The following is a 26,717-nucleotide window of genomic DNA, read 5'->3' on the forward strand; positions in this document are numbered from 1 at the left end:
AAAAAAAAAAAAAAAAAAAAAAAGGCCAGGCGTGGTGGCTCACACCTGCAATCCCAGCACTTTGGGAGGCTGAGGCAGGTGGATCACCTGAGGTCAGGAGTTCAAGACCAGCCTGACCAACATGGTGAAACCAAATCTCTATTAAATACAAAAAATTAGCTGGGCGTGATAGTGCATGCCTGTAGTCCCAGCTACTTGGGAGGCTGAGGCAGGAGAATCGCTTGAACCCAGGAGGCAGAAGTTGCAGCAGTGAGCTGAGATAGTGCCACTGTACTCCAGCCTGGGCAATAAGAGCAAAACCCTGTCTCAAAAAAAAAAAAAAAAAAATTAGCTGCACGTGGTAGTATGTGCCTGTAATCCCAGCTACTGGAGAGGCTGAGGTAGAAGAATTGCCTGAACCCGGGAGGCGGAGGTTGCAGTGAGCTGCGATCACGCCATGGCACTCCAGCCTGGGCAACAGAGTAAGACTCTGTCTTCGGGAAAGAAAAAAAAAAAAAACTGAAGACCTCAAAGAGCTTTTCTATGTGTGTTATTTACCATTTTAGAAACACAAAATATTAATTCATTTAAAAGTAAATCTTATGTATGTAAACATAAATCATCTTTATGGAAAAAAAACTAATTTCCAAAACAAAGAATAACATAGTAAGAACAGTTTTTAATCATTTTGCAACTCTCTTTAATGTCCAGCTTAAGAAAAGAAAGCTAGATTTTCATATGTGCTTCTGTATTGAATCTGGTATGTTTTGAATGTAATCAGAAAAGAGTACTTTAATAGACTTTTCAGATAATTCTGGACATTTTTTGTTGATATAATGCCAAAATTGACAAGTAGTTGTCTTGTAAAGGCTAACTGCAATGTGGAATCTTAAATTATACCAAGGAACTTTTCATATTCTTATATTAAAATCCACTGTTCTACTTTGCTTTTGTTTTTGAGACGGAGTCTAGCTCTGTCACCCAGGCTGGAGTGCAGTGGCACAATCTCAGCTCACTGCAACCTCCGCCTCCCAGGTTTAAGCGATTCTACTCCTCAGCCTCCCCAGTAACAGGGATTACAAGCGCCCACCACCACACCCAGCTAATTTTTGTACTTTTAGTAGAGACGGGGTTTCACTGTGTTGGCCAGGCTAGTCTCGAACTCCTGACCACGTGATCCGCCTGCCTTGGCCTCCCAAGGTGCTAGGATTCCAAGTGTGAGCCACCGCGCCCAGCCCACTTTGCTTTTTTTTTTTTTTTTGGAGACGGAGTCTCGCTCTAGAGATGGGGTTTCACTGTGTCAGCCAGGATGGTCTCAATCTCCTGACCTCATGATCCACCCACCTTGGCCTCCCAAAGTGCTGGGATTACAGGCGTGAGGCACCATGCCTGGCCTACTTCGTATTTTTAATGGATCTTTTAACCAGGCATAATTTTTCTGTCATGCACTGGCCATTTGGAAAATAGTTTTCACTGACTTACACAGATCTTCCAAATGTTGACACCATTTCATCATACATCAAAAATCCTGTCAGAGGAGATCGAGACCATCCTGGCTAACACAGTGAAATCCCGTCTCTACTAAAAATACAAAAAATTAGCCGGGCGTGGTGGCGGGCGCCTGTAGTCTCAGCTACTCGGGAGGCTGAGGCAGGAGAATTGCCTGAACTAGGGAGGCAGACGTTGCAGTGAGCTGAGATCATGCCATTGCACTCCAGCCTGGGCGACAGAGCGAGACTCTGTCTCCAAAAAAAAAAAAAAAAAAAAAAAAAAAAAAAAAAATCCTGTCAGAAATGTCTACATCAGAAAACCGCTGGCTAGGCAAAAAAGGCACGTAATGATCAATATTACTATGAAACAAGTTCTGACCTCACATTCCCCTTGACAGTATCTTGGGGATCCCTAGGGGGCTCCAGACATCACCTGTGCCAGAACCTCTGTTACTTACCAAAAACCTAAAGAGTAAAATTCTGTTCCTCTTTCACCAAGCACATGCCCACAAACAAAGAAAAACAAAAGCTATACTTATGTGTATATACATTTAAATATAACACTAAACTTCAGGTTTTGCATCTGTAAAATGAGATTTTAACTATCTGGTTTAAGTATCTTTCCTATCATTCTGAATAACTAAGAAAAGGCCACATATTATTTTTATGGAAGGTGTGAGCTGCTGAAGTAGTTCTTAAGTTCTCTTTTGTCACAGAATACAGGTGAAAGGTAAAAATAAACACAAAATAAAGGTCCTTAATGAAGTCCTGAGCAAACTAAGAAGTTGACAGTATCAAATATTAAGGAAAGCCCCTTTTAGAACTTCTAAATTTGTAAGGAGGAACTTGAAACACTTTGCAACTTATAAAACAGGGTACTAAAAAGCTCTACAATTTGGATGAGTTTAAGGTATTCTATTTTACAAATGAAGTAAAGCAAGTTTCAGCTGTTTCTTTCCCCAAAGCACAACCTTAATTTCCTTTTATCTTAAACATCAGGAATCAATCTTAACCATCTGAAAATGGCATTGAATAACCTATAAGGTATTAGCATTTAGGACCATTTAAGAAAACAAACACACGTTACATGTGGAAAAATGAACACTACATAAAAAGGCAAATGACATCCGCACAGAAAAGAATTGAAGTCCCCATAATTGGAGGAAGATTCAACACTTTCCTGCAAGATTTCCATATCGTTTCAATTGCAGGTGCCAAAGTTTAGTCTAAAAATGACCTAAGGACTTGGTGAAAACCCAGTAGTATATAATTTATTTTAATCCATTTAACAGGTGTTTGCTGAGCATCTACTACACAGGCAAAGCTATAAGGGACAAAAGCTTACGAAACCATAGTTAGCCCCAGATCCACTGTGATAAGGACTTACTCTGATCTCAGCACCTTTAACTGACCTGTGTGGTCCAGATTTTTAACCCATAAAAAGTGGGCCATAACATCTCAAAGCAAAAATGCTGCAAGGATAAACGTGAAATGTATTAGAATGAAAAGTACATTATAGAGCAATGACAAGACAGGCACAGTCATTCATGCCTGTAATCCCAGCACTTTGTGAGGCCAAGGTGGGCAGATCACTTGAGCTCAGGAGTTTGAGACCACCCTGGACAACATGGTGAAACCCCATCTCTACTAAAATTACAAAAATTATCCAGGCAGCCGGGCGAGGTGGCTCAAGCCTGTAATCCCAGCACTTTGGGAGGCTGAGGCGGGCGGATCATGAGGTCAGGAGATCGAGACCATCCTGGCTAACACGGTGAAACCCCGTCTCTACTAAAAACACAAAAAAATTAGCCGGGCGTGTTGGCGGGCGCCTGTATTCCCAGCTACTCAGGAGGCTGAGGCAGGAGAATGGCATGAACCCAGGAGGTGGAGGTTGCGGTGAGCCGAGATCGCGCCACTGCACTCCAGCCTGGGGGACAGAGAAAGACTCCGTCTCAAAAAAAAAAAAAAAAATTATCCAGGCATTATAGCACACGACTGTACTCCTAGCTACTCAGGAGGCTGAGGCAGGAGGATTGCTTGAGCCTGGGAGGTGGAGTTTGCAGTGAGCCGAGAAAGCACCACTGCACTCCAGTCTAGGCAACAGAGACAGATCTTGCTTTAAAAACAAAAAAGAACAACAAAAACATGAGCTGAGGCCAGGAGTGGTGGCTCACACCTATAATCTCAGCACTTTGGGAGGCCAAGGCGGGTGGATCACCTGAGGTCAGGAGTTCAAGACCAGCCTGGCCAGTATGGTGAAACCCTGTCTCTACTAAAACTACAAAAATTAGTCGGGCATGGTGGTGGGCACCTATAATCCCAGCTACTCAGGAGACTGAGGCAGGAGAATCGCCTGAACCTGGGAGGTAGAGGTTGCAATGAGCCAAGATTATGCCACTGCACTCCAGTCTGGGCGACAGAGCAAGACTCTGTCTTTAAAAAAAAAAAAAAAAAAAAAAAAAAGAGCTCAAATAAAAATACATACACCAAAAATCATCAAGGTTTTCTCATTTAAAGGAGTAATTTCAACTGCTTAGAAAATTCTGAAGTCGAAAATATATATATAAAAAAAAAAAAATTTAAAAAAACAGTCAGGGTGGCTCACCCTGTAATCCCAGCACTTCGGGAGGCCAAGGTAGCCAGATCACTTGAGGTCAGGAGTTCAAAAACAGACGGGACAAGACCCCATTTCTACAAAAAATATATATATATGTGTATGTGTGTATATATATATATATCTATATATATATGCACCACAAAATAGAGGTGAAAGGTAAAAATAAACATATGTATATATAGAGGTATACATAGAAGCATAAATATATATAAATACATATATAACTTTTAAAAATAAATTTAAGGCTGGGCATGGTGGCTCACGTCTGTAATCCCAGCATTATGGGAGGCTGAGGTGGGCAGATCACGAGGTCAGGAGTTCGAGACCAACATGGTGAAACCCTGTATCTACTAAAAATACAAAAATTTGCTGGGCGTGGTAGGGCATGCCTGAATCCCAGCTACTCAGGAGGCTGAGGCAGGAGAATCACTTGAACCCGAGAGACGAAGGTCATAGTGAGCTGACATTGCGCCACTGCACTCCAGCCTGGGCAACAGAGCGAGACTGTCTCAAAAAAAAAAAAAAAAGAAAAGAAAAAAGAAAAATATAACTCAGGTAATTAAATACATAAAACTTTGAAAGGAAACAGCATGCTGCCATTCTATCCTGACAAAAGCTTCCATAAATCAGGCACTTTTACAGGACTTATTTTATTCTTAACAGGGTAAATACAATCTGACACCTCAAGAAAAGATGCAATGCCATCTAATCTATTGTTGTAGAGAGGTATCAGAACACTGATATTAAAATCTACTAAGTCATTTTTATTTTTCTTTACGAATCTTATATTGATAAGCAGGATTAACACACATTACTAGGCTGTTGTTTTAATTCTATTCTTCACACAACAAACATGACTACTAGTAAAACCGATGTTAATCACAGTTCAATAGTATCCTCTCAACTTTCACCTCTATTTTTTTCTATCAATAATAACAAAGTTACCAGAGTTTAATCTGAAGCAGTACAGTCAAGCATTAATGAAGTGTACAGTCAAGCATTATTACTTCTTAAGCTACTACTTAAGGCCACAAATGCTACTGCCTAGAGAGAATATGATTATTAATTTCCACACTAAGAGCCCTTATATTTGGAAAGCCACCATTGCTTTGTAATACTAGTATTTGCAGTCCAGGTTTTCTCGAAGTACAAAAACATGCTAAAATCTATGACTCTAATACCTATTAAAATTTAACTTTAAATAATAAGATGCCATCAGAACTTCATCAGAGCTGACAAAACACTTTAAGAATGACATTTAAGAAATAAAACTGCCAGAACTGGCAGACTAAAACCATCATGTTTTATCCAATTCATTCAAGTGAGTAATATGCCCAATTTAAAAGCACACAAGTCACAAACTAATTTCTGATTCTATAAAAAATAGAATTTCTAATTCTCATTAAGCAAATAAAAAGATAAATATGTTCATTAAGATAATCCAGTTCAGGCCAGGCGCAGTGGCTCGTGCCTGTAATCCTAGCACTTTGTGAGGCCGAGGCAGGTGGATCACCTGAGGTCAGGAGCTCGAGACCAGCCTGGAGCCTGGCCAACATGGTGAAACCCCGTCTCTACTAGGAAAAAAAAAAAAGTTAGCCAGGTGTGGTGGCAGGCGCCTGTAATCCCAGCTACCCGGGAGGCTGAGGCAGGAGAATCGCTTGAACTGGGGAGACGGAGGTTGCAGTGAGCTGAGATCACGTCACTGTACTCCAGCCTGGGCAACAAGTGTGAGGCTCCATATCAAAAAACAAACAACAACAAAAAAAACAAACACATAGACTCGGAAACATACAATTTATGGGCCAGGCGTGGTGGCTCACGCCTGTAATCCCAGCATTTTGGGAGGCTGAGGCAGATGGATCACGAGGTCAGGATATCGAGACCATCCTGGCCAACACAGTAAAACCCCGTCTCTACAAAAATACAAAAAAATTAGCCGGGCATGGTGGCAGGCGACTGCAGTCCCAGCTACTCGGAAGGCTGAGGCAGGAGAATGGCGTGAACCCAGGAGGCAGAGCTTGCAGTGAGCAGATCGCGCCACTGTACTCCGGCTTGGGCAACAGAGTGAGACTCCGTCTCAAAACAAAAAAAAAAAAAAGAAAAAGAAAACATACAGTTTATGAAAATGAAATTGCAGTCTTTATGAACCACAAATACAGTTTTTCAGATATATCATGGTTTATATGTTATATATAAAACTCTTAACTAAATCTCAAACAAGGGAAAAGTCACATTAATTATTCCAAGAGAAAGAACTGGTTATTAACTACTCTAATGCAAGAGCTCGTGGATAAAAAAGATGAAAGCAAGTGAGTGTTCACAACAGCATGACAAACAACACAGGTATACTCACATATATGGCATTTGATAATCAGAGACAGCACTTTAGCTGCCTTTCTTCACTGCCTAGAGAAATGGGCAGCAACCAAGGCATTCAAAGGTCTACCTCCTTTCCTTCTTCCAACCATAAAACCAACCTAACTCAAAAGAAAGGTATTTTAAATCTTTATAGATAAAAATGAATAGAGTGACAAAATACACCATTTGTTTTTTCTTTATTCATTATCAAGATGGTGACTATGGAGAACTAAATGAATCAGGTTTGTAAAGTCAACAGATGCTAATAATGTCATATTGTGATGCAAAGATGAGTGCTTTTTTTTTTTTTTTTGAGACGGAGTCTTGCTCTGTCGCCCAGGCTGGAGTGCAGTGGCACGATCTCGGCTCACTGCAAGCTCCGCCTCCCGGGTTCATGCCATTCTCCTGCCTCAGCCTCCCGCGTAGCTGGGACTACAGGCGCCTGCCATCGCGCCCGGCTAATTTTTTTTTTTTTTTGTATTTTTAGTAGAGATGGGGTTTCACCGTGTTAGCCAGGATGGTCTCGATCTCCTGACCTTGTGATCCGCCCGCCTCGGCCTCCCAAAGTGCTGGGATTACAGGCGTGAGCCACCGTGCCCGGCCAGATGAGTGCTTTTATCCTCAGTTCCCTTGATAATTGTGTTATCAAACACTTATTGTGTTCAATGTTTTAGTGTGCTTAAGTACACTTAAGAGCAACATTAATATCAGCCACCAAGATAAAAGGCTAAAACTCCTGTCAAAACTACTTATACACATACTGAAAATTCTTTCCCCTCCTGTTTTCATCTATTTGAATATAATTTGTAATAAAAATCCATGGCCAGGCACAATGGTTCACACCTGTAATCCCAGCACTTTGGAAGGCCAAGGCAAGAGGATCGCTTGAACTCAGTTCAAGACCAGCCTGGGCAACATGGCAAAACCCTGTCTCTACAAAAATATACAAAAATTAGCTGGGCATGGTGGCGTGTGACTGTAGTTCCAGCTACTCAGGGGGATGAGGCAGGATTGATTTGCACCCAGGAGGTCAAGGCTTCAGTGAGCCATGATGGCACCATTGCACTCCAGCGTGGGCAACAGAGAGAGAGAGACTGCCTCATCCAAAAAAAAAAAAAAAAATAGGCTGGGCGCGGTGGCTCACGCTTGCAATCCTAGCACTTTGAAAGGCCGAGGCGGGTGGATCACCTGAGGTCAGGAGTTCAAAACCACCCTGACCAATATGGAGAAACCCGTCTCTACTAAAAATACAAAATCAGCTGGGCGTGGTGGCACATGCCTGTAATCCCAGCTACTGGAGAGGCTGAGAGAATTGCTTGAACCTGGGAGGCGGAGGTTGCAGTGAGCCGAGATTATGCCATTGCACTCCAGCCTGGGCGCCAAGAGCAAAACTTCGTCTCAAAAAAAAAAAAAAAAAAAAAAAAAGCCGATCCAAACTGTCCAAGATTCCCCTCACAAGATTATGTACTTGTAGGCTCCCCTAGTTTGATGGTTTTTTTTTTGTTTTTTTTTTTTTAGACAGAGTCTCAGTCTGTCACCAGGCTAGAGTGCAGTGATGTGATCTCGGCTCCCTGCAACCTCCACCTCCTGGGTTCAAGCAATTCTCCTGCCTCAGCCTCCCAAGTAGCTCTGATTACAGGCACCTGCCACCACACCCAACTAACTTTTTTATTTTTAGTAGAGATGGGGCTTCACCATGTTGGCCAGGCTGGTCTCGAACTGCTGACCTCAGGTGATCTATCTGCCTTGGCCTCCCAAAGTGCTGTGATTACAGGCATGAGCCACCACGCCTGGCCTCTAGTTTGAATTAATGATCTGATCAAGTACAATTCACAGCTGTGAGAACCAAAGGCCACATAAAAGTGACTGCTTTTGTATTTTTAGAGACAGGGTCTCACTATGGTGCTCAGGTGGGAGAATGCAGTGACTATTCACAGGCACAGTCATTGTACACTACAGCCTTGGACTCAAGCAATCCTCCTGCTTCAGCCTTCCCAGTAGCTGGGACTACAGGAATGAGCCACTGCAACCAGCGAAAGTGAGCATTTGTTACCCAGTTTCTTTCTTTTGGAATACAATTAAAAGAGTTATGTAGTTCTGGCTGGGCGCGGTGGCTCACACTTGTAATCCCAGCACTTTGGGAGGCCGAGGCGGGCGGATCACGAGGTCAGGAGATCGAGAACACGGTGAAACCCTGTCTCTACTAAAAATACAAAAAAATTAGCCGGGCGTGGTGGTGGGCGCCTGTAGTCCCAGCTACTCGGAGAGGCTGAGGCAGGAGAATGGCGTGAACCCGGGAGGCGGAGCTTGCAGTGAGCCGAGATTGTGCCACTGCACTCCAGCCTGGGCGACAAAGTGAGACTCCATCTCAAAAAAAAAAAAAAAAAAAAAAAAAGAGTTATGTAGTTCCAAGATTTGCTGCCGAGGAGAATCACTAATTTATTTACAGGTTTAGATTCAAAGAATAGCAAAAGGGTAGTAAACATCCAGCAGTAAGACCATGAAAACATTATATCCAACTATATTACACTTGGTGATCTCTTCTTGATATGACTCTAACCAATCAACCTTCTACATACAAATGCTACAATGGAAATGCCCAACCAAATTCTGAATTTTTAAATTAATCAACTTATCAGCAACTGTCTATGCAACATAGTCATCAAATTGAAAAGCAAAATCCAGGCTGGGCACAGTGGCTCATGCCTGTAATCCCAGCACTTTGGGAGGCCGAGGCAGGTGGATCATGAGGTCAGGAATTTGAGACCAGCCTGGCCAACACGGTGAAACCCCATCTCTACTAAAGATACAAAAAATTAGCCAGGCGTGGTGGCACGTGCCTGTAATCCCAGCTACTCTGGAGCCTGAGGCAGGAGAATAGCTTGAACCTGGGAGGCGGAGATTGCAGTGAGCCGAGATCGAGCCACTGCACTCTAGCCTGGGCGACAACATGAAACTCCGTCTCAAAAAAAAAAAAAAAAAAAAAAAAGAGAAAGAAAAGAAAGAAAGAAAGAAAAGCAAAATCCAGATCACCAAAGTTATACTGGCACCCTTTGGAAAAAACAACTAAATTTACTTTTTGCTAGGCTAAGTGACAGCCCAATTGCTTCTGAGGTAACACAAACCAGGCACGCACTCTGTATCTAGTTTTCTATTTATATTACCTCAACTAAGATTTTATAATCCAAAAAACCTTGAAAAGTGTACATGATAAAAACTTGATATATGAAAAAAAGTTGCCTAATACTAAAAAGAAAATGCATAATTCACAACATTAATAACATGATTTTGTACGTAAGGAGTATCTCCTACCTTCACATATAATACTTCCCTAAAAATGGTTTAAAAGTTAGAAACCAGGAGATTGAACCAAAGACAAAGATTACATTCTCAATTAATTGATATCCTAAATATGGATCCTCCAAGTGCTACAGACCAGGTGCCTTTTTTGAGTCCACTGACAGACCCGCCAACCATGCCTGTCTTCTAGAGAATGACAAAGTCTTCCAGAGAATGGCAAAGTCCAGCCAAGCCTCTCCCTTCACAAGGGCTACCTACTCCTCCCTGACTTCTCTGCAGGGACAGGTCAGAAGATCAGCAGCAACTATTCACACTGCCTACCTAACGTCCTAGATACCTACAAAGCAGGGAGAGACAAAAAGAATCCTCCTTCCCTCATAAGCATACGGCTGCCATGTGGGGCTTCCCCAGGCTCCTAAGGATTTGAGTTCTACTGGGTATGGGCAGATACCCCCATGAGCACCAGCCTATAAATAACCAGACACCTTCCCCAAGCATCTGGTGAGGTGCAGAGAAGAAATTACAATAACCATAGTACCTGGGCCCCCAAAAGCTTAATTCTTCTCAAATGTGATACCCAACTGAGAACCACTAATGCAGCAACAGCCTCTCAACAGACTACTGTGTTTTCAAAAGTTTCTACAATGCACTCGAATTACACTTCAGCATAGAAAATAACAAACTGGAATCTTTTTTTTTTTTTGGAGATGGAGTCACAGTCTGTTGCCCAGGCTGTAGTACAATGGCACCATCTCAGCTCACTGCAATCTCCACCTCCCGGGTTCAAGCAATTCTCCTGCCTCAGCCTCCCGAGTAGCCGGGACTACAGGCACAAGCCACCAAGCCCGGCTAATTTTTTGTATTTTAGTAGAGACAGGGTTTTACCATGTTGCCCAGGCTGGTTGGTCTCGAACTCCTGAGTTCAAGCAATCTGCCCGCCTCAGCCTCCCAAAGTGCTAGGATTACAGGCATGAGCCACTGTGTCTGGCCAACACACTGGAATTTATATGCTCAGGGCATCATTCCTGTGTCTGAATACCCAAACAGTCTACTCACCAAACATACTATCATTGCTCCAAACTAAAACAGGTACAAGCCAGGTCACCTTTTTGTTAGCCAAACTAAAAGTTGCAGCTGTCAGTACTATTAATTTTTTTTGTCCAGGCTGGAGTGCTGTGGCATAAGGATGGCTCGCTGCACCCTCAATCTCCTGAGCTCAAGCACTCCTCCCAAAGTGGTGAGATTACAGGCATGAGCCACTGAATCCAGCTTTGATTTTTTTTTAGCAACACACATGTAAATGTCCATAAGATAAATTGTTTATAATTTATCAGAAAGAATGTAACAACAACTATTACAAATCAATGTCTAATTTTCTTATGGCAGTGTCCAATAACCTAACAAATAACTCTAAAGATGCCAAAAAAAATTTTAAGCACCATTTCACTAAAAAATTAATTTAAGGCCAGCGCAGTGGCTCACCCCTGTAATCCCAATACTTTGGGAGGCCAAGGCAGCCAGACTGCTTGAGTCCAGGAGTTAGAGACCAGCCTGGCCAACATGGTGCAACCCTGTCTCTACGAAAAATACAAAAATAAGCCAGGTGTGGTGGCACACGCCTGTAGTCCCAGCTACTCGGGAGGCTGAAGCAGGAGGATTGAGTTAAAAATCCGGAAGTTTGAGGCTGCAGTGAGCTGTGATCACACCACTGTACTCCAGCCTAGGTGACAGTGTGAGACCCGGTCTCAAAAAAAAAAAAAAAAAAAAAAAAAAAAAACTTCAAAAAATTCCAGGCCGGGAGCGGTGGCTCACGCCTGTAATCCCAGCACTCTGGGAGGCCGAGGCAGGGGGATCACCTCTCTACTAAAAATAAAAAATTAGCCAGGAGTAGTGGCACATGCCTCTAATCCCAGCTACTCAGGAGGCTGAGGCAGGGGAATCGCTTGAACTGGGAGGCAGAGGTTGCGGTAAGCCAAGATCATGCCATTGCACTCCAGCCTGGGCGACAAGAGTGAAACTCCATCTCTCATACACACACAAAAATTTCAGGAAAGCATGATATCAAAGGATATCCTAACTCTTATAGTCTGTTTCCCATTCTGTCACTGATCTGCTGTTAGTTCCTTTCACCTGAGTTTATTCCATGTGAAAATTGAAGATATTATTCAGACTTTAACAGAGTGCTCCAGAAATATTTATCAACTGCTGTAAACTTCACTAGAAATGCTAAAGAAATGTTAAAAAAAAATCTTATCAATACTTTACAAAGAAAATAATACCATCAACGAAAAGTGTGCTTGCCTATTCACAAAGATATAGAGTCTTACTAGCAAATATAAAAATAAAATTGTCGTTTGTGACTATGATCCTAAAGTGTAATATGTTTTTTTTGTTTGTTTTTTGAGATGGAGTCTTGCTCTGTCCCCCAGGGGTTGGAGTGCAGTGGCACAATCTCGGTTCACTGCAACCTCTGACTCCCAGGTTCAAGCAACTCTCCTGCCTCAGCCTCCCGAGTAGCTGGGATTACAGGTGTGCACCACCACACCCAGATAGTTTTTGTATTTTTAGTAGAGATGGGGTTTCGCCATGTTGGCCAGGTTGGTCTTGAACTCTTGACCTCAGGTGATCTGCCCACCTCAGCCTCCCAAAGTGCCAGGATTACAGACATGAGCCACTATGGCCGGCCACATTCCTAAAGTGTAATTTCAAAGGGCCACAAAACATTTTTTTTAGACAGGGCCTTGCCCTGTCACCAAGGCTGGAGTATAGTGGCATGATCTTAACTCACCACAACCTCCGCCTCCTGGGCTCAAGTGATCCTTCTGCCTCAGCCCCCAGAGTAGCTGGGATTACAAGTGCATGCCACCATACCTGGCTAATTTTTTATCTGTTTTGGTAGAAATAGGCTTTTGCCATGTTGCTCAGGCTAACAAAAATATTTCACAATAAAAATTTAATTTACTAATTTCAAATGGGGGTGGAGAAAAAAGAGCAGCTACCAAATCAGCTTTGACCAAATTCAGCTAGAAATCAATGCTTTAGGCCAGGCACCAGGAGGCAGAGGTTGCAGTGAGTTGAAATCGCACCACTGCACTCTAGCCTGGGCAACAGAGCCAGACTCCATCTAAAAAAAAACAAAAAAACAAACAAACAAAAAACCAGATTGGCCAGGCGTCGTGGCTCACACCTGTAATCCCAGCACTTGGGAGGCAGAGGCAGGCGGATCACCTGAGGTCAAGAGTTCAAGACCAACCTGGCCAACATGGCAAAACCCTGTCTCTAACTAAAAATACAAAAATTAGCCAGGTGTGGTGGCAGGCCCCTGTAATCCCAGGTACTCGGGAGGGTGAGGCAGGAGAATTGCTTGAACTCAGGAGGGAGAGGTTGCCGAGAGCCAGTCTAGGCGACAGAGCGAGACTGACTCTGTCTTTAAAAAAGGAAGATAAAGTGTTTAAATCACTATTCAAGTGAAAGGTATCACAATCATTGTGGTAAGATAAAATTGGTTTTATTGGTAACAAAATTAACAAAATTCATATACTATAAAATAAGGTTAATAAAAAAAAAAATCAGTACTTTAAGAGCATGTAATTTAACACGATTCCTTAAAAATACACAAGTGAGGCCGGGCGCTGTGGCTCACGCCTGTAATCCCAGCACTTTAGGAGGCCACGGTGGGCAGATCATGAGGTCAGGAGATCAAGACCATCCTCGCTAACATCGTGAAACCCCGTCACTACTAAAAATACAAAAAATTAGCCAGGTGTGGTGGCGGGTGCCTGTAGTCCCAGCTACTCAGGAGGCTGAGGCAGGAGAATGGCGTGAACCCGGGAGGCAGAGCTTGCAGTGAGCCAAGATCGCGCCACTGCACTCAGCCTGGGCGACAGAGCAGTCTCAAAACAAAACAAAACAAAACAAAACACAAGTGTAACAACAGTTGTCACAATTCTATTTGGGTGTGAAGTATGGACCATCATCAGTAAACATTAAACTCAAACTACCTGTTAAACATGGCTGGGCACAGTGGCTTACATCTGTAATCCCAGCACTATGGGAGGCCGAGGCCAGAGGATCATTTAAGCCCAGGAATTTGAGACCAGCCTGGCCAACAGCGAGACCTCATCTCTACAAAAAAATAAAATTAGCCAGGCAAGTGGCCAAGGCTGCAGTGAGCTGAGATCACACCATGAACTCTCATCTGGGCAATAGAGTGAAATTCTGTCTCAAAACACACACGTGCACGCATGCTCAAAACACACACACACACACACACACACACACACACGCAAACCCTACCACATGATCTAGCTTAGCCAAGAGAAAAAAAGCGTATGTCCATACAATGTTCATAGCAACTTTACTTGTAATAGGCCAAAACTGGAAATAACCCAAATGCCACCAAGCATTAAGAGGTGAATGCATAAACAAACTGTGGTATATCCATATAACAGAATACTACTCAGCAATAAAAAAAAAAAAGAACTAAATAACATGGGTGAATCTCAGAATTATGAGTGAAATAACCCACACAAAAAGAGTACATACTGAATGATTCCACTTATATATACAATTCTAAAAAATGTAAAATAACCTACAGTGACAGAAATGAGATCAATGGTTGGAGGGGAGGGAGGGAAAGATTACAAAGGGCCACAAGAAACTTTAGGGGAAGATAAATATGTCTCCTCTCTTGATAAGGATAAGCTTCGTGGGTGATATATAAAATTAAAACTTATCAAAAGTATCACTTTAAATATGTACAGTTAACTGTATGTCAATTATACCCCAATAACAAAAAAAAATCCAAGATGCCAAAACTAATTCTACAGCTCCTGTTAGATCTATCTGCTCATAAATATATTTAACCTACCGACTTGCAGTATGCACTCTGAGAATACAAAATTATGCCTAAATTGAGGATCACCATTATCACAAAAAACATCAAAGTTTAAACAATGAGGAAATTAGAATTCATCTTTAATCACTATGCCAGGCTATTTCAGTGCCAAAACGATACCAACTAAAACACAACACAGCAAAACAAGAGCCCACTGAGTGTAGGGCTCTGAGATTTTTAATTAAATATTTTAATTCAAATGTTTACCTTCTTTGATCTAGAATCCCATTTCGGGAAAACAGAAATAACCCAAAGAAAAGCCTATGCACAAAGATGTTAATTTCAATCTTATTCATCAGAGAAAAATGGCAAAGAATTAAATCAATGGCACAGCCATGGGATGGCATATTACATGAGCTACTTCTTTTTTTTTTTTTTGAGACTGAGTTTCGCTCTTGTTGCCTAGGCTGGAGTACAATGGCGCAATCTCGGCTCACCACAACCTCCACTTCCCAGGTTCAAGTGAATTGATTCTTCTGCCTCAACCTCTCGAGTAGCTGGGATTACAGGCATGTGCCTGGCTAATTTTGCATTTTTTAGTAGAGATGGGGTTTCTTCATGTTAGTCAAGCTGGTCTCAAACTCTTGACCTCAGGTGATCTGCCCACCTCAGCCTCCCAAAGTGCTGGAAGTATAGGCATGAGCCACCGTGCCCAGCCTAGTCCTTTTTTTTTTTTTTTTTTGAGACAAAGTCTCGCTCTGTGGCCCAGGCTGGAGTGCAGTGGCGCTATCTCGGCTCACTGCAAGCTCCACCTCCCAGGTTCACACCATTCTCCTGCCTCAGCCTCCTGAGTAGCTGGGACTACAGGCGCCCGCCACCACGCCCGGCTAATTTTTTTTTTTGTATTTTTAATAGAGATGGGTTTTCACCATGTTAGCCAGGATGGTCTCGATCTCCTGACCTCATGATCTGCCTGCCTCGACCTCCCAAAGTGCTGGGATTACAGGCGTGACCCACCATGCCCGGCCCCTAGTCATTATTTTTAACTGGGAAAAACAGTTGCAAAAATATTAAGCAAAAACAGGGCAGATGCATACAGTATGATCAACAGGTTGAAAACAATACATCCTGGGGAGAATAAAAGATATAGGAAAAAAGCCATAAGGTTAACATTTAAGGCCAATAGTTCTTAAACAGTGGTCCTGGACCAGGAGCATCATCTGCGAACTTCTTAGACCTCACCCTAGACCCAATGAATTAGAAAACTCCAGGAGTGGGACGCAGTAACCTGTTTTAACAAACTCTCCAGGTGATTATTTGTGTTTTGTTTTTTGAGATGGAATCTTGCTCTGTCCCCTGGGCTGGAGTGCAGTGGCGCAATCTCAAACTAAAGTTTGAGAACTACTGTTTAAAGAACTAGGATTACAGGTGACTGGTTTTCCTTCTTGTAACCTATGTTTTTCTCAATTATCTTTTTACTTTTGAAATCCAACTAAGTTCTTTTAAGTATTTTACTAACAGGGACACTCTGTAGGTCTACAGGTAAAAAGCTATTACATTGCAAACATTATAACGTAATGTAAGGTCTGGATTACATGCCTAAAACTCCAATGATTCTTGGAACCATCAAATCTGTTAAGACTGAAAAGAATACCAAATTTTAAATATATCTATAAAATGCAGGTCAAGGGGCTAAGAAAATTGCAACACTAGAAAAACCAACAAATCTAGGTTGTTCTAACATACATACACAAATACAGAAGGGACTTTTACGGGTCACATCTGCGAAACATTTTTTCCCAAAAAGCTGAATTTTTAGGCTTGCGTGTAATTTACTAGAACTGCACTGCAGGAATCAGATGTTCTGAAGCTGTGAATGCTTACTCATGTAGGTTCCTGTCTAACCAAAATAAGTACCAGTATGTTATATTTGTCACCAAAATCTAGGCAGGGAAGACAAATTCAGAACACTGAGAGTTGCCAAATCTTTAACTTTTAGCTTGAAGACCAGAAAGCTGTGCCAACTTTCATCTCATCATCTCACTAAAACAGAGGCCACAGGAAACAAAGAGGCAAACCACAGTTTCCCAATTGACACTAGAACTAGTTAAAAGATTAGGGAATTGTTTACACTTTGAACACAAAGAGTAACGAAGACTACTAACTTAGGGATAGAATAACTACCAGTTAAGTCAAAGACAAATGGCTACATATTTTAATATTTTAGTTTTGCAATTTTTTTTAAACAGGTGTACAGATCCCCATATACATCCTAGCACACAAAATTCACTTTTTAACCTTTCTATTCCTTGAAAAGTCCACTCTAAGAGTAAATACAAGTTACTCAAAAAGGCACTACACACAGCAATGACCTAACACAGCCTGTCCTTTCCGACTAAAAAAAGTTTTAACTAATTGCATAAGCACCATGACCACCCATACTGAATTTTTCACTACTAAACTCCCAGCACCACGCTGGCACAAAGCACGTACCCAAACATGAGGTGTTTTTTGTTTTTTTTTTTTGAGATAAGAGTCTTGCTCTGTCATCCAGGCTGGAGTGCAGTGGTGTAATTTCGGCTCACCACAACCTCCGCCTCATGGGTTCAAGCGATTCTCGTGACTCAGCCTCCCAAGTAGCTGGGACTACAAGCCCGCGCCATCACGCCTGGCTAATTTTTTATATTTTTAGTACAAGTACATATGGGGTTTCGCCATGTTGGCCAGGCTTGTCCCGAACTCCTGACCTTAGGTGATCTGCCCGCCTTGACCTCCCAAAGTGCTGGGATTACAGGCGTGATGCACCATGCCAGCTTTTTTTTTTTTTTTTTTTTAAGAGAGTCTTGCTCTGTTGCCCAGGCATGAGTGCAGTGGCATGATCTTAGCTCACTGGACCCTCAAACTCCTACACTTAGGTGATCCTCCCGCCTCAGCCTCCCAAAATGCTGGGATTACAGGTGTGAGCCACCACACTTGGCCACATCTGAGGTTTTGAATTTGTTAGAGAAAGCTTCTAAAACCCTAAAGCAGACACCAAAGATTCTGTAAAATTAACTCAGGCTGTTAATGAATTTAGTGTAAGACACCGTCCCTTTCTATCACTCTTGATGCTTAAGGGAAGCTGACATTTCTGCCATACTTTGGGATCCCTGCAAATGAGTCAGTTAAGTGCATTTAAAGTGGCATGCCCTGGGCCAGGTGCACTGGGCTCACACCTGTAATTCCAGCACTCTGGGAGGCCAACGCAGGAGGAAGATTTGAGGCCAGGAGTTACGAGGCTAGCCTGGTAACCCAGTCAGACCTCGGTGTCTACAAAAAAATTTAAAAATAAGTAAGGGGGGGATCCTATTTTATTACTGAACTCCCTCTGAAAAGAAGAATCACTGAAAACTCTTGGTATTGTAAGTTACAAAATTGTACATATGGTGTATGCCGGTCCCCATTATTATCCAATCTACTTTTCTGATTTAACCTTAATTTTTCTAAACATTTCTTGTACTCTAACAGGTCAGGTTTTCCTCTCCTCTTTTTACCCCTCGGAAACACACTTGTTCCTGTAACACCACTCAGAGGGCCTCCCCAGCCCCCACCTCTTTTGTATATAAACACACTCTCTTGTCACATACTCCATCAGCTGTTTGGTAGCTCCTCCCCTCCTCCTTTTCCGGGTAGTAACAGGGCGGCCAATGAGCGCTGAGGAGCGGTGCCTGCGGCCTTTTGCCTGCATACGCTTTTCCAAAACAAGCAGCTCTAGCCTTCAGCAGGGGCCACTGGTTCACAGATGAAAGGATCACCAGGGCTGTGCAACAGGGTGAGACGAGTAACCCCCACCAACAAGGAAACCCGTGTAATCTGAGCTGTTTGTTCCTCCACCAGGGAGAACTTAAACCGATATTCCTTTAGGGCAAATCACGCTTTAAGGTCACCAGAGCCCCAGCTCTCAGACAATCTAAATAATCAGCTGGTTGGAGGTGGAAACCTCAAAGGTTGCCAGGCTCTGGGCAGCACAGATCACCAATCTACCTGACTTTGCAAACAAATGGCCGCACTATTCGAGACCATTCCATAGGATCTGGGCTAACTGCAAGGTTTTTTTATTGGGACACATTCCTAAAGGATCCAAAAGTCATGTAAATCAGTTTCTAGGCTCCTGGGGAGGTTTGCACAACCCTTAGCGAAGGATCAGAAGAGAAACAATGAATGAGTCAGAGTTTCAGAACATAATCACCCAGCAGATTATTAAGTGCATTGGTGCAAAACACTCACTCCCTGCATAACTTGGGAGTCAGCTCTCCTCCTACCAACCCATCACAAAAGAAATATCACTGACTCCAAACAACAACCAGAGACGGTGTCTCCAAAAGAACCGAGCGAGGTGGTGGAAGGCAGCGGCCAATTAGTTACACATCCTCTTCTCTCCCTACCCCCACACTGCTACTTTCCTACTATATAGGTTCCCTGCCAGGCTGTAAATCGTGGTGGTATAATTACGCTCAGGAGACATCCAAAAATGGGCTGGAACAGGAGACTGCAAGGAAACCAGCTATCGCCCCCCACACCAAAGAAATCATCAAGGGGCACTGGGGGGCAAGAAGTGCATTCCTTCAGACCTTTTCTTCCTACTTCCTCTCCACCATCTTTCTCAACCCCCAGCCTTTTCACACAATTGTACTCATTTTAGTAGAGGGCTGGGGAATTTTTCCTTAAATTTTCTGCTAAATATACCTTACTCAAAAATTGTTGGCTCCATTTGCGCCTACTGATCTGTGAATTCAACAGAGAAAGGAGGACACAAAATCTCTCACCTACACAACACACACAAAAGGAAATCCGAAACATTTTAACTTCCAAACTCCATTATACCAGAAAATAAACACGAAACAAAGATAACCTCTGGCTTTTAAATCTCGAAACTGTTATCCTCCCATCTCAGAGATCTACAATTTTAAAGGCCCTCTGCTTTCTTTTGTCAGAAAGGAAGGAAGGTGGGGAAAGAACAGAAGGCCAATGCATCTTTGCCTTTCTTCATCTTCTACTAAAAATAAGCTATGAAATAAGCCACTTAGGGGGAGAAAAAAAAGACACCCTGCTGTTCTTTGTCTGTTTTCCTCTCCCTCTCCACCCCCCACACCCCGACTCCTAAATGCGGTAATCATTCTAGATGCCACAACTACTAAATGAACAAAAGGCACTGTATGGAAAAGGCATCAGGTCAAGTTAGGCCCCCCTCTTTATCCTCAATCTTTTAAAAATATGTCTATGTACATAATTTGAGACTCTGACAACGATCACAAACAGCTGGAATTCTATCTCCCCACTCCATCCCAATTAAACATTAGGTAGAAATTCGCATTAGGTGTGACAGTAACTCTCAATTCAAGATAAAAATAACTCAGATTCTGCCACTATGTCATTTCCTAGTTTCTAAACAAAAATAAAACCCGAAACTGCTTTGTGTAAAATGTACACACAGTCATAGTTACAAGTTTTCCTGCAGCCTTATGAAAAGCCAGCATTACTGGTATCATTCACACATTTACAAAACAATCACAGCCACAAACAGCTCATAAAGAGTTGATTTCACTTGCGCCTGAACATATATTGGGTACACTATACTTTATTAGTTGCTCCGCTCTAATCTCCCACTCCCCCAAAAATTCTGAACTCCAAACCACAAACAGAAGTCTATCTACTGCTCCTTATTTCTAACCAAGTTTTCCCTGAGCAAGGAGAAAAACACCTTATTTCTATAAAGATTATTTTAAAAAAATTCTCTTGCCCAGACAACTTCCCTCCCATCCCCCACTGCCAAACTATATGCAAAAACTACTTTTTAAAAACTTCAGCAAATTCCCTAACTGAATTTTTTGACAATAATCACTGACCTCTACAGAGAGGTAAAACACTCAATCAAAAACAGCAACAAATAAAAGGAAGAAAAAAGGAATTCACCTGAAGAATTCAGCCAAACAACTTGAGTTATATAAACAAAACCCTGCAACAGGGGGAAACGGTGGGGGGGATGGGGAGGAGGGAGAGAAACAGCAGACAGGACTTTTAAATTGTGTTCCACACTACCACCCTCTAAGCCCCCACTTGCCCCCCTCCCCAAGCACTAGCTGTTCAGAACTCTGGGCTCCCCCTACCCTCTAAATTACTCTTCAAAAAAAAAATTCTCGATTTGTCACAGGAACCTTCGCGAATTTCTCTAGCTGGTCCTGAAATAATCAGTCTGGACTCCAACCAAAACCACTGCCTGAAGGGCTCTTATCAGTTATAGCTTTCCCACTGCAAACTCCAGAGTGCATAAAGTTGGGGGGAGGGGGCAGAAAATAAAGGGTGTCACTTGGCGACATCAGGGCAAGTATTCCCCCAAGAACCTGACCCTCACATAGGAAGTTTTGCCCAAGTGGCCAGTCCAGGGACTATTTATTTTGTCCAGGAGCTACTCTTTCCACAGCTGTCATACCCACAATATGGAGGGTGGCTTGCTGGAGGGCCCGGGGGTCTTCATCACATACAACTATGGGTGGGACAGGCTTTGTCAGTGGAAAGGAAAACAGTAGGGTTCTCCCGGGGACCAGAAAGCTTAACAGGAGGGACACTGAAAACACACAGAGCTCTTTCTTAGAAGAGGGGGCCCTGAGCAGGCGACTCTCTTCCTAATATAGAAAGGAATTAGGGATAAAAGAGGTCGCTTGAGTGACCCCAGTTCAAGCAGCATTGTGGTTGGAGGAAATGGGGGCATCTCAAGAAAGGGAGAAAGGTTTCCCTCTCGGGAATTTCTGCCTTGAGTCCCTAAATCCAAAGCGAGCAAACAGGAGAGAGAAACCCTGAAAATGGGCTCGGTGGTAGAGAGTGAGGCGACTGGTCCTGCAAAAAGAAAAAAGGCCGTCTCGGGAGTCCAAACGTCGCGGAGGAAAGTCACGGGCTCTGGGGATACAGGAAGAGCGAGGAACAACGCGTATTTCGGGGTGCTGCGGAGAAAAGGCGAGCTGAAAAGGCTCTCGGCCCCTGGGAGGTGCCAAGGAGCCGCCGTAGGCACTGGGGGAGGAGGGGAGTCTCGGACAGTGGCCTGGAGTGCCCCAGGGCCCTTGCAGTGGTTCCGGAGGTGCCCTGGGGCATCCCCACACCGCCCCCCCACACACAGCCCAAATTCCCCCCAACGAAGGATACAGCTTGACCACGTCCGTGTCCATCCGCCTCTTGCCCGGACTGGGAGATGACATGGTGTCGCCGCCGCCTCTCTCCCTTCCTCGGCCCGTCTGTCACGGGCCCGGGGCCCCGGCTCTGAGGAGCCCGCGGCCGCGCCGGCTACTCGGTGGAGGTGGCAACACCCCCGCGGTCTCGGCGGTCCCGTCAGCCGCCGCCGCCGCCCCCCGCACGGGGGAACACCGGGCACTGTCCGGCCGGGTGGGGGTGGGGACCCCGCGGCGCCCGGCTCGGGCTGCCCCTCTCCGTCTGTGGTTCCGCTGCGGCCCGGCCCCGGCGCTCCTCTGCGCCGCGCGACGCTCCCTCCTGCCTGCTCTGGCTCGCTCGCCTGCTCCCCACTCACCCTCTGACCGGCTCCTAGCAGCCTCCACTACAAGCGGACGACTCCTGCTCAGTCGGCCTCCCTACCCCAGCCTCGCTCTGGGCGCCGTGACGTCACCTCTGTGATGTCATCGGAGGGGGCGGGCCTGGTCGCCGAGAGGGGTGGGGCGCCGCCGAGGCGTGGGCTTTCCCGGGGCGTTCTGGGAGTTGTAGTTCCTCTTTCTCCGGCTGTCTCACACCCTCTGTCCCCTCCCCCAACTTCCCCACCTGCTTAATCGCTCAACTGCCGGTGTCATTATCATCATCCTAAACGATAAGAGTAAATAATGGCAATATTATTACATTCGTGGATTTTAGGGTAATGAACCTCCACACACTCTGTTTAACAAGCTGTTAATTTCTTTGATTTGGAGGAGGCCAAGGTAGCAATTACTCAGGCACCAAAATCTGGAAATCCCCACACCAGCAGGTTCCTTGCACTCCGCTCCCTCGTTGGCCGGAGAGAATTTGTTTCCAAGGACTGTAGACCACAGCAAGGCTTCCTCAGGCTTGCATACCAGGGTTCATCACAATCCACGTGTCTACGGCCACTATTTCAAAGATTAGAGTTGACACAGCAAGGTGGTAAGGTCAGAAATAATTTAGTACTAATATCCTTATTCTACAGAGCATGAGGCAACTTCGCAGTGTGTGAACCTCCTACACCAACCTTAAATACTTCATTCATCCAATAAATATTTATTAAGCACCTCCTATGTGCTAATCACCTTGCTGGAGATGAGGGATATAATGGTGAACTAAGAAAGACTAAATTTAGCCAGGCGCGGTGGCTCACGCCTGTAATCCCAGCACTTTGGGAGGCCGAGGCGGGCGGATCACCTGAGGTCGGGAGTTCGAGACCAGTCTGGCCAATATGGTGAAACCCTGTCTTTACTAAAAATACAAAAATTAGCCAGGGGTGGTGGCGGGCGCCTGTAGTCCCAACTACTCGGCGAGGCTGAGGCAGGAGAATTGCTTGAACCCGGGAGGCAGAGGTTGCAATGAGCCAAGATCATGCCATGCACTCCAGCCTAGGCGACAGAGCAAGACTCTGTTTCCAAAAAATAAAGACTAAATTTACACAGCCCCCTAATATAGCCTGTGGATCTATAGTGTCAGCATCGCCTGGGAACTTGTTAGAAATGCTGCTAGAGCTTCACTTCAGATCTACTGAATGAGAATTTGCAGGTTTAACAAGGTCCCCAGGTGATTCTTATGCACAGTGAAGTCTGAAAGATACTGCCCTATAAGGTCCTCCAAAAGAAGTGATATGAAACCCAGGAGTCAACTAGGTAAAGGGGCCAATGAAGAGTGTTCCAGGCATCGTCTATATTTATGGCATATTTTCACTACCTTTTCAAAAGTTTTATCTTTTCCCTCGTTCCCATGAATATACACTTGTACTTTGTCAGACCATGTGTTGTGAGTTGAGCCTTCCTTACATAATCTCCTATGCACACACACCTGGGGCAGCAGCAATGAGCTAAGATTGAACATCTTTTGCAGCTATCATTTCATGCCTCAAAAAACCTGTGCTTTTTAAATTATAAAACATACGTAACATAAAATTTAACATTTTAACCATATTTAAAGGTATAATTCAATAGGATTAAATACATTCACAATGTCGTGCAACCATCACACTACCCATTTCCAGAACGGGTTCACCATCCCAAACATTAAACAATAACCCCCTCTTCCCCAGCCCTTGATAAACTCTCTTTATGTTCTGAAAAAGGTGGGCTATTTTAGCTGTTTCTGAAAGGAGTGTATTGTTCTTTCAAATTGTACATAGCTGCTGGTCCGGGTGCAGTGGTGTTTAAAACTGATTGATCACAACCAGTTACAGATTTCTTTGTTCCTTCTACACGCCCACTGCTTCACTTGACTAGCCTTAAAAAAAAATAAAAATAAATTGCACGGCCGGGTGCGGTGGCTCACGCCTGTAATCCCAGCACTTTGGGAGGCTGAGTCGGGGCGGATCACGAGGTCAGGAGTTTGAGACCAGCCTGGCCAGCATAGTGAAACACCGTCTCTACTAAAAATACAAAAATTAGCCGGCTATGGTGGCACGCACCTGTAGTCCCAGCTACTCAGGAGGCTGAGGCGGGAGAATCACTTGAACCCGGGAGGCGGAGGTTGCAGTGAGCAAGACCACACCATTGCACTCCAGCCTGGATGACAGAGTGAGATTCCGTCTCAAAATAAATAAATACATTGCACATAGAAAACCACACAGAGAAGGAGGACACATCTGAACGAAGAGATTTCTTTCTTTCTTTTTTTTTTTTTTTTTAGACGATGTCTCGCTCTTGTCTCCCAGGCTGGAGTGCAATGGCCTGGTCTCAGCTCACTGCAACCTCTGCCTCCCGGGTTCAAGCAATTCTCCTGCCCCAGCCTTCCGAGTAGCTGAGATTACAGGTGCCTGCCACCATGCCCGGCCAATTTTTGTATTTTAAATAGAGACGTGGTTTCACCACGTTGGCCAGGCTGGTCTTGAACTCCTGATCTCAGGTGATCCGCCCTCCTTGGCGTCCCAAAGTGCTGGGATTACAGGCATGAGCCACCGCACCCAGCCTGAACGAAGAGATTTCTATAACCTCATTTATTTGACCACTTTGTTCAAGGGAGATAAAGACAGAGCAGAGATTTGTCTTCCTGATGGTGTCTCCTCTTGGGCTCTCTGCACTTCTGTTGCTGCTACCTCCTCTCCTAAAATGACTCCCCACTGTCTTTCACCTGATTAACTCTAAGACAGTGCTAAAACTGGTTCTCAAACTTTGGTGTTCTTCAGAGTCACCTGGGGAGCTTGTTAAGCTCACAGATGTCCAGGCCCCACCCTTGGGAATTCTGACTCAGAAGGTCTGTGGTGGGGCTTGGACATCCTAGTCATTAACAAGCTCCCTAGATGATTCTGATCAGGCCAGAGTTTGAGAACCACTGACTTTAAGATTCTAGCAGGCATCACCACTTTGAAAATACCTGTCTGACTACTCAAGGTGAGTTAACTGCTCCCATAATGTCCTGTGCAAATAAGGGAAGGTCTGAGTGCCCTCCAAAGTTTCCCCCCACCTGAGAGCAACAGTGGCAAGCTTAGAGGACCCAAAGATGTTGTTTCTGGAACCCAGAGTATGGAGTCCAGAAACAGGTTAGGTTATGATAGAACAGGTTAAGGAAAGGACACTTCGGAAACAAGGACATGAAGTAGAGCCTAGAAATTTTCCCTGGTGCTTTACTCTTCACCAATGCTCACTAGGCAAAAAATAATCAAAAGGGTGTTTAGAGAAATTAGTTGCAGATGATACTGGAGAATGCGGGCTGCTCTACTTAAAAATGCAATGAAGATTTAGTTAGCCCTCTGAGCAGTCACTGAAAAAGAATCCGGCTGGGCATGGTGGTTCACACTTGTAATCCCAGCAGTTTGGGAGGCCAAGATGGGAGGATCTCTTGAAGCCAAGAGTTCGAGACCAGCCTGGGCAACATAGCAAGCTCCCTACCTCTACAAAAAAAAAAAAAAAAAAAAAAATTATTTAAATAAAGGAATCATCCTAAAGAAGGGTTATTTTTTTTAGGCCGGGTGCGGTGGCTCACGCCTGTAATCCCAGCACTTTGGAAGGCCAAGGCAGGCAGATCATGAGGTCAGGAGATGAAGACCATCCTGCCTAACAGAGTGAAACCCAGTCTCTACTAAAAATACAAAAAAAAATTAGCCAGGCGTGGTGGTGGGCGCCTGTAGTCCCAGCTACTCAGGAGGCTGAGGTAGGAGAAAGGCATGAACCCGGAAGGCAGAGGTTGCAGTGAGCTGAGATCGCACCACTGTACTCCAGCCTGGGTGACAAAGCAAGACTCCATCTCAAAAAAAAAAGAAGGGTTATTTTTGGCCGGGCACGGTGGCTCACGCCTGTAATCCCAGCACTTGGGGAGGCCGAGGTGGGTAAATCACCTGACGTCAGGAGTTCAAGACCAGCCTGGCCAACATGGCGAAACCCTGTCTCTACTAAAAATACAAAAATTAGCTAGGCATGGTGATGCACTCCTGTAATCCCAACTTGAACCTGGGAGGTGGAGGTTGCAGTGAGCAGAGATTGTGCCATTGCACTCCACCCTGGATGACAGAGCAAGACTCTGTCTCAAAAAAAAAATTGTCTTTGTTTTATTCATTTATTTATTTTTGAGACAGAGTCTCACTCTGTCGCTCAGGCTGGAGCGCAGTGGCACGATCTCAGCTCACTGCAACCTTCACCTCCTGGGTTCAAGCGATTCTTCTGCCTCAGCCTCCCTAGTAGCTGGGACTACAGGCCCATGCCACCACGCCCAGCTAATTTTTGTATTTTTAGTAGAAACAGGGTTTCACCATGTTGACCAGGCTGGTCTCGAACTCCTCACCTCAAATGATCCTCCTGCCTCAGCCTCCCAAAGTGCTGGGATTACAGGCATAAGCCACCATGCCCAGCCAAGTTATTGTGTCTTTAGTTAAGTATCTAGGTCTGGGTTACTTAAGACAAACCTACCCCTTCCCAGCTTTTAAATCTCAGTTAAGTGCATGTATCTTTGAGCCTCAGTT

The 26,717-nt window shown here is 44.2% G+C and overlaps 1 protein-coding gene across 3 annotated transcripts in view; it reads right to left on the reverse strand.

Annotated features, from left to right (window-relative positions):
• UBE2H (ubiquitin conjugating enzyme E2 H) overlaps window positions 1-22,217 on the reverse strand; it is a 122,042-nt gene extending 99,825 nt beyond the window's left edge. For 2 of the 3 annotated variants that reach the window (XM_032761727.2, XM_058426671.1), the window contains exon 1: window positions 20,534-21,705. Coding sequence is in view for 1 of the 3 variants with exons in the window: in XM_032761725.2 (XP_032617616.1) it covers window positions 21,758-21,810 (53 nt within the window). In the remaining 2 variants the exon portion in view is untranslated. Of the gene's footprint in view, window positions 1-20,533; window positions 21,706-21,757 lie in introns of those variants that run through there. The other variant, XM_032761725.2, reaches the window with a different exon arrangement.
• Between the last annotated feature and the right edge of the window lie 4,500 nt (window positions 22,218-26,717).

The sequence above is a fragment of the Hylobates moloch genome, unplaced genomic scaffold (genome assembly GCF_009828535.3).
Source record: "Hylobates moloch isolate HMO894 unplaced genomic scaffold, HMol_V3 SCAFFOLD_1, whole genome shotgun sequence".
Lineage (NCBI taxonomy): Eukaryota > Metazoa > Chordata > Mammalia > Primates > Hylobatidae > Hylobates > Hylobates moloch.